Here is an 8787-nt window from a genome sequence, read left to right on the forward strand (position 1 = left end):
TGGCTTTAATGCTTTCATATGGAGTTCAGCAATGCTAATGCAAAATGGCTGTTGGGAGAAAGTAGACTGTGAGCATATCCCTAAGGGCACAGGGCAGTGTACATAAGGAGTTGGAACATAAGAACCCCAACCTCAGCTGAACTTGGGTAAACCTTTCCTTGCCCTTAAAGAGTACTGGGCACATGCTGGAAGGAAGCCACTGCCTGGAGAAGGAAGGGAGACTGCTGTAACCCCTTCTGGAATTCAGTTCCCAGAAGTCTTCTGTAAATAGGCTGGATCGCTTGGGTTTGCGCCAAGTAACAGAGGCTGCTGCACTTTGAGAGAACAGCCTGTCAAAAGCGACAGTATATTATTCCCCAACAAAACAGAAGCAGCTGCAGGGCATAAGACTAATCAACATTCATACAAGGATCCTTGTATCTCAAAACCGTGCACATTTTCTTCCTGCCAAATTCTGGAAAACCAGCCCAGGTTTTTCATGACTATACTGTCCATATACAAGAGCTTCAGTCAAGTGAGCAATCACAAAAAGTGGTGTGGTCCCATGAGACCCTAGCATACTCTTTCTAAATAAGTATCTCCTGTGATCTGTAGCCAATAGTTTTGTTCCAGTGAGGGGTTATTGCTGGCCTTCTGAAATATACACCTGTTGAAACCCATGGGGTCCAAGCAAGCTGGCTGGCCAGAGGCCTTTGCAATTCTTTTCCACAATTTAGTTAATCCCCTTTTAACTGACGGTAGATGGGCAGGGCCACTGCAGCTGTAGCCCTGTGCCACCCAACCTAACAGCACCCCAAACAGGAGTTGGGCCAGCCATACATTTATCCAATTTATTGGATGCTGAATATAGAATGTGTGCTTCTAGGAATATACTCTAAAGACTCATACAGCCTGCAATTCTAGCTCTAGCTGAAACAGGTACTGGAGAACCTCATGCCATCTGTAGAACCTGCAGCCTTTCCTGTTCCACCACACCCCAGGCACCCTGTAGCACCAACTTTATTGCAACCCATAGGTATGTTTCAGCCATACTGCCGATGGTCTTGGGGAAAAACCACAATGCACATACGCTCTTTTGCAAAGAGGTTTTTTTATTGGTCTATAAAAATGCTCTTGGGATTGGTTCAGTCTTTCAACTTTTTGAGGAGACAGGCTTTGCATCTTTTTTCCTCCAGCAATAATCCCATTTCCTAACAAGCTGAGGTAGCATGCACCAGGCGAGACAGCAGGAGTCAGGTAAGTGAAAGCAGAAGGCACTCCAGCATCTATGCCACAACTGCTTTGATCGTGAGAACAGTAGGATTGGGGGCTCAGCATGGGGTGGCTTAAGTTTCAATGGGGTGAGAAAGGACACCCGGCTTACAAGAGCCAAAGGACATTAGGACACCCCTCAGCCTGTAATGTAAGACATCAACAGGAGGGTGAATGGCCCAATTATAAGCCAGGTCCAGCATGAGTCTCATCGATGCAAAGCCCTTACCAGAGAAACTCGAGCTCAGCAGAGACTCAGAGAATTCAACATAATGAGGACTGAGTTTCAACAAGCACTTAATGAAGAATGCTGCTTTGACTTATTTTATTTAACCAGAAGAGCCCCACTCCACATACACACACCTAACATTAAACTCCCTTGAAACCAATGGGATGTCAGTCACAATTTAATAACTTTAGGTGACCTGATGCCATGATCTATTTCTGTCAGTCTAAAAGGGACTCGGCTGACATCTATATTAACGCAATTCATGATTCAAGGATCATCTTTACAATAATTCCAACTAGTCACACAGGAAAAAAAATAGTCTCAGCAGAATTTATACCACCCATCCTTCCAAAAAACAAGAACACTGTTTTAGCACATACAAGCCGGTCTTGGTCCTTTCTTGGCAAGTGCGTAATGGTGAGCTGACCACTTGCATTTAGTCAGTACTTAAGTCACTGCACATCCAATGAGCACTTTGTTTTTATATTTAAAAAAAGCAGGTTTCTAACACTCATAGCTATGAAAGAAATATCCCACCAGAAGTTCAGAACACCAAAGGTACGGACAGAGTAATAATTGCCAAAACCGGTGTCATGACAGCACTGGAGAACAGGACCCAACAACCTTGTGGGATACAAGTGTGCACAGTAAGAGCCCAGCCAGAAGAATCTCTGCGATTACTACTAATCTCTCTCTGGCCACATCTGCGTGGAAGGCTGATTTTCCTGCAGCCCCTTCTGACCCCCTATGAAGATCAGTCCTGGGGAACAGCTGCTTGAGTCGGGGGGGGGGGTGCAGTAAGGAGAGGGAAGGGGTGAAATGGTTCCATGTACATCTTTCACAAGCCCAGTTCCGCTGATGGAAGTGACGAGGAGGCGGTTTGACCACCTCCCCTGCTACAGCCCCCTCACCTCTGCACAGGCTGTCCCTCCCCACAGAAAGCAGCAAGCTCGGTGGAATGCACACAGAAAGAGAAACCACCAAGGCAGGTACTCAGGCAGGGAAATAGCTGCTTGTATGCATGGCTGGCTGCATTCCATGCTCAAATGGGAAGCTCATGCCCAGACAACCCCAGTTCTGCACCAACACTGAATTCAGTGGACTGTATGAATGATACCAATTAACTGTACGTCATTCCCTCCCCCCCCCCTTCTTCCCTTCTTGGCACTTTTTATTCTACATTTTGCAAATATGAGGAATACACTCCCAACTACTGGAAGCCTTGGCTATTCCTCTTGACTTCTGCGTTCTCAGTAGGCATTGCCTGCACATTTTCACACATATCTTCATAGCCACAAGGACTAGAAACCTGCTTCTCACTTTAAAAAATGAAAACTTGAGATTTGTAGGAAGCTGAATTCTGTTCTCAATACCCCACTGGTCTGGCCCCCATGCTGTGCTTCTGCAGAACAGCAAGCCTAATGTAGTCAGAGCGAGGCTTTCTTTGAATCACTAGTCTCTTGAGGTGACTGATGCCTTTCTACACACAGATACTACACAACTGGGCAAGTGATAGTCTAAAAAGTGCAAACTGAAGTGTGTTCAGAGAGAAGAAAGTTCCATTGAGTTTAATGAGATTTACTCCATAGGAGACTGCAACCTTAATAGGCCAATCAGTGATTTTCTACTAAGATTGCTAGACAGAAAGAAGAAAGAGCCCTGGCAACTTCAGGAGGTTTACAAAGAAGGGAGAACTTTTATAGAGACTACACCTTATTACTACCTGGCACTGGGAGAAGCTGCATTTGCTTGAATTATTTTTGTAACGCTTCAGCATACAGAGCGGTTTAAAAGGATCCTTGACAGAAGCTGTGGGTGAGAGGCAGCGACTTGGCTCCCAGCCACCTGCTGACATTCGAGTGTGAGGCAGGCATCTGAACCTGGGGCTTTCCCTGTTGAAGCTCAGATCTTCCTTCTGTGTAACTGGACCCTCTAGGGGTCCATATGGCATCACACTTTCGAAACAAAATGGGGAAAGTGCACTGTTCAGCATTCTGTGCTAGTCAGACATCTAGATAGGGGGGAAGTTGCAATTCCTCCCCCACAATGCACCCTTAGGATAAGGACAGGTAAGCAAGAAGGTTCCCTTCTAAACTTGCTGTTCTCCATTAGTACAGTACAGAATGTGCTTGGTCTGCTAAGTGAATTATTTCCTCCTGGGTAATTAGAAAAAAAAAGAATAACTGCTCCTCCCAGGGCAGCTTCCTCATTATCACAAATACTTCAAATATACAGAGAGGAAAACTATTTGCTTCCATGCAGAGTCTCCTGGTCCAGGAAACTGGCTTTCAAAATGCCTCTCCTTTTGGAAGGAAAGGGTAACATCTGCCATGTATACTCCACCATAGTTGGGCCCATCTGTCTTATATGTAGGACAATGGCATAAACTGGGATGAAGATCAAAGAAAAGGGTGCTCTTTGCAACCAGATCTTCATCAGCATGTTGGGAAAAGAGTGCTACCTTTTTTTAGCAGGACGGGAAGAGAGAATGCTTTCAAATCTGAACCATCATTGGCAGGGAAACTTTCAACAAAGGATATGAAATATTGGTCTAAATCCATAGTCACACTGATCATGGTGTAGCTGTACATCACACCATGGTTGGTATTTGAAAACCATCAGAAATAAGAAGGGGCTGGACTCAGGGAAGATACCAGATATCCAAGTTGCTACTTCAACATAAAAGACAGGAAAGCAGTCTTTCCACAGGGAAGTCATCAAGAGGAACCGCACAGATTTAAGGGGAGCTGACAGACATATACGCAATGTTCAGCAAGAGAACAACCAGTTCTCTGTGGGATAAAGGGAAGCCATCAGAGAAAGATGCTGGTCCTGGTGGAAATGCCATGCCACATCACAAATGACTGATCAGAGATCTCTGCCACAACAGACAGCCTCACATCAAGATACAGCCCTGTCCAAGAAGGGTAATCTCAATGGTTCACATGTTGCTTGCTTCCAATTACCCTAAACATGGCTTCAGATGTGACCTAGCCCGTGTCTCTAAGACTTTATCAGCAAACTAGCCATCCGCTATGCACAGGCTTTCCCAGCCTGCCTTTTTGACTTGAATGTCAATCACAGGGCAAATGAACAAAAAAGGGAGAAACTTGGAAATCTCTTAACTAGGGCTAGAAAAATCTTGATGCTGGAAGACACCTCAGAGAATGATTGATGGTTTCAGTTCTATCCGTAAGTCAAGCCTCTGTTGAGCCGTCCTCCAGACAGAACTTTTTCAGCGCACTGGCTTAGGTGTTAGTGCCACTGCACCACCAACATTTGAGGAAGCAGAGGGTCGGAAAGCAGTGCCTAAGATTTATATAGCGCTACCCTGCTCCCGCTCCTCCCCACCGCACAACTCAATACTCTCCTTCTCCTCTCTCCCCTTCCCCCACAAACTGACCTCATTCAGTCCCAATGGTAAACTATGACAGCATATAGGTGCGCACTCATTCTCTCATACAGACAACTCCCTCCCACCTAACCACTCTTGGGAACCAAAAACATACAGTACACTGCATGGCTCAGCCCTTGATATGGGTGCATTTGAGGGATGGCAGCTCCACCCTCTTGCCAAGGGAGACCTCCCCAACTCAACACCAGCAATAATGTGCGTCCACGGCTTGTGCAAAATGTGCATCTCACTTAGGTAAACTTATCTTCCTGATTAGCAGAGTGTGGCAAAGTTAAGGAAAACAAAATGGACCAGAGAGACAGAGAGCTCTCTCTCCTGGGATACCCACACCGGCGTCATGGGAACAGAAGGCAGTTTCTGGAACAGCTAATTAGATTGACACCAGCCATGATGGCTGTGGGACGGAGCTTCATGGGACAAAACACCAGAAACTGTGGATTCCAGATGAAGCTCCTGAAGAGAATGGAGCCCTAGTCGCTCGCTTCCAGATGAACCCTCTGCAACACACAGCGCACAAGCCACAGCCGCTCTCCTTGTACAGAAAGAGCAGCCATGGTTGTAGGAAGGCAGGGAGAGGGGGGGGAAAGAGACTCTACTCAGAAACAATCAGCCCCCAACCTACTAATGCCTTACCCTAGCTGCTGTTTAGGGCACCGGCATGCAACCATGGAGCTGATAACATGGAGGAGGCTTGCTCACACCATAGCTCCAGTGCCTCTAGCTTTCAACTGGTCAGTTTTCTCCACTAGAGAGGTTAAATCAGACACTTCTCCCTCTACCTGCCGCTAGAAGCCAGGTATGTTTGGGTGCTTGGAATATGGGGTCTAAACAAACCAGGAGAGACGGGAAATCTCGACTCTTAAGAAAGCGCTGGCGGCAGTCACAGCAGACCGCGCGGTTTCTCCTTGCCTGGCCTCCCTCCCACCCATTTGGGCTTCTCTTCTCACACCTCTTTTCTGAAGTTAATAGACTCCAAGAGTATCCTTGGAGTCTGGTAAGCTTTTCAGCCTTCATTTTGCATATGCATCTTTCCTTTGTGTCTGAAAGCTATCCTAGACATCCTAAGTACAAACAAAGCACAGGTGCAAAACTTGGATGAGGAAGAGCCGCCCAGGCCAGCTGCTGCCCATTGCTTGCTTGTTTTTGGCGCCCCCAAGCAGCCATTACAGAACATCTCCTTTCCTCCACTCCTTCATAGCTGCCTGCTTCCCCTCTGCTGTGCCTTGTGTGCTCTCCGTTTGGCTTCAAACGTTCCAGAGCACAGCTGGACAACCCGGTTATTATGCTGCTGTTGCAAATTCAGCTCCTAAATGAGACTGCCAGGCAACTGGCACAGCCAGCCCCACCTTGTATTGCCAAGAGGCAGCCCCAGTCTGTTTATTCACATGATTTAAGAGGCACAAAAAGAGAACCTGATCGCATGTGACCGCTTCTGCTACCTTGCTCTCAAGAAACAGGGATTGGCACAGTCCACAGCCTAAGGCAGCCACATGAGCATATGCCACGGGGGTGAATGGCAAGGGGATGGAGAGGAAATCCTCAGATTGGGGATTTAAAAGAGGGGGAAGCTTAAAAGTAAAATGCGCTAACCCAAAAAAACCAAGGTGACCCAGCATAAGAGCACAGCCAGGCAACTCAAAAGGCTGAGAGGTTGTTCTATAGGCAACACAGTAGCCCGGCCCCTTTTTCTGGAACGAGTCTCTTCATCACAAAAGGTCCAGTGGATAAATTAGACAGGATACTGGAAGAAACCAAATAAATAGGTAAAAAGAGATGGGCTGGGTAAGCCCTCGAGCGTGCCTCCCAGCACAAAGAGTCCGCGTTGCCTCCACAGCAGCCGGGCAGCCTTCACGTCTGGTGCACCTCGTGGAACATGAGCTCTCGGGGAATGCGAGTCTCAGGGCCGAAGTTCTTTCCTGCCCGCCGCTCAAAGGCTGCCACCATCTGCTTGACCACTTCATCGAAGAAAACTGTGGCCAGTTGTGAATGCAGCAGGGAGCGGAACTCAAAAGAAATCTGAGCAGAAAAGAAGGAGAAGGAGGATCAGACGCCACCAGTTCAGCCGCGGCTCTCTCCAACACACTACATTATAACACTTGTTTTTCTGAACTGGGGGAGTTTGCTGTGCAAGGCTGAAGGAATCCCCTACTTTTGTTGGGTGGTCTGTGATTAAAGTCTACAGGTGATGTGCAGCTTCCCAAGTATAGCTCTGACAAGGCTGGCAGAGGACAGGGACAGGTGCATTCGTAGTCAATCGCAAAAGTTAAGTTTATATTCAAGTTCCTATGAGAACTATTCCAGCAAAGCAGTTGCAGTACTGTCAAAGAATGTTTCAACAGCAGAAGGCAACCTTAGCTTCATTGCTGCTTGAGGTTCTAGCCTAAATTCCTCTCCCCAGTCACTATCTTCCTTTGTTGGGCTGGGGAAGCATCTACAAGATGCTACCTGCATCCTATAATGATTGGTACCCCCTCCCCTCGCTGCCAAGGGCAGCACCATCTGCATGCCAGGGACTTGAAGATGACTCTGTCTAAAAGCAGAAGCTACTTGACAGGTCCCTCAAGCATAAAATTTTGCAGACTAAGCAGACAGCCACACTGCTATGATTGGCTGGGATTATTTAGGAGTACAAGAAAAAGAAGGTCCATTTCTGCTTTGTGAACTATACTTGGCACACACACACAAAAGTGAGAGGAGGAGCAGCTCATGTGTCCCATAGGGCATCCCCACACTGTAGCATGGAGACCCAGTGAGAATCATGGCTGAGACATGCTCAATGTCATTATTTGAACATGAGATCAAGCCAGGAGCCGTGGCTCTCAGCGTCACTTGCTCTCCAACAGCCAGGGACTGAATGAAACAGGCACAATGCCCAAGAGCCTTCCGGTTGTACAGATGTGCATTTATCACGTGAGTAGAGCATTTGCTTCCTTCACCGCCAGCCTGGTGCAGTGGTTCGAATGTCAGACTAGCATCTGGGAGACGGAGGTATGTATCTCCATTCGGTCATAGAAGCGCTGTGAGAGCCCCAACCTGGATAGCCCAACCAGCCCGATCCTATCAGATTTTGGAAGCTAAGCAGGGTCAGCCTTGGCTAGTATTTGGAAGGGCAACCTCCAAGGAATACCAGGGTCATGACACAGAGGCAAGCAATGGCAAACCACCTCTGAAATGTCTCATGCCTTAAAAACAAGTCTAGCTCGCCACCTAGAAGAAGAAGAGAAGAGATTGCATTTATACCCCGCCCTTCACTTGGAGTCTCAGAGCAGCTTACAAACTCCTTTCCCTTCCCCTCCCCACAACAGACACCCTGTGAGGTGGGTGGGGCTGAGAGAGCTCTGACAGAAACTGCTCTTTTTCAAGGACAGCTGTGCCAGAGCTTGTGACTGACCCAAGGTCACATCAGCAGGTGCAAGTGGAGGAGTGGGGAATCAAACCCGGTTCTCCCAGATTAGAGTCCCTGCACTTAACCACTACACCAAACTGGCTACACCAAACTGGCACCTAGTGGCGCATAATGCTAAAAGAGCCAAAACTTTGGCTGCCAGACAATCCTCGGATCTCCTGGCTATTCTACACACAATGCCATATGATAATTATTATTATCTGAGGGTGATTATGGGCCAGTCACTCTTTCTCAGCCTAACCTACCTCATAAGGTTGCTGTTGCAAGAATAAAATGGAGGAGAATGATGTGGTAAGCTGCTCTGGGTCCCTACGGGGGGGGGGGGAGTGGAGCAAAATATAACCCTTGATAAATAGATACATTTCCTGCAACCTGACAGATCCTGGGTTCCGCCTCTTCAGTTAGGCCACAAGGCCATACACAAGTATAACCCTTTCCCATCATAAGAGGGCCAAGCCCCACCCTTATTAGCACAGACTGCTGCAC

General features: G+C 47.5%; 1 protein-coding gene across 1 annotated transcript in view; it reads right to left on the bottom strand.

Moving 5' to 3' along the window:
- Positions 1 to 1102: 1102 nt before the first annotated feature.
- COQ10A (coenzyme Q10A) overlaps positions 1103 to 8787 on the bottom strand; it is a 17395-nt gene continuing 9710 nt past the window's right edge. The window contains exons 5-6 of the mRNA XM_015423650.1: positions 7725 to 7870; positions 1103 to 6911 (exon numbers count right to left, since the gene is read on the bottom strand). Of these exons, the coding sequence (XP_015279136.1) occupies positions 6744 to 6911; positions 7725 to 7870 (314 nt within the window). The 3' untranslated portion in view covers positions 1103 to 6743. The remainder of the gene's footprint in view (positions 6912 to 7724; positions 7871 to 8787) is intronic.

This window comes from Gekko japonicus, unplaced genomic scaffold (genome assembly GCF_001447785.1).
Source record: "Gekko japonicus isolate JY-2015 unplaced genomic scaffold, Gekko_japonicus_V1.1 scaffold33, whole genome shotgun sequence".
Taxonomy (NCBI): domain Eukaryota; kingdom Metazoa; phylum Chordata; class Lepidosauria; order Squamata; family Gekkonidae; genus Gekko; species Gekko japonicus.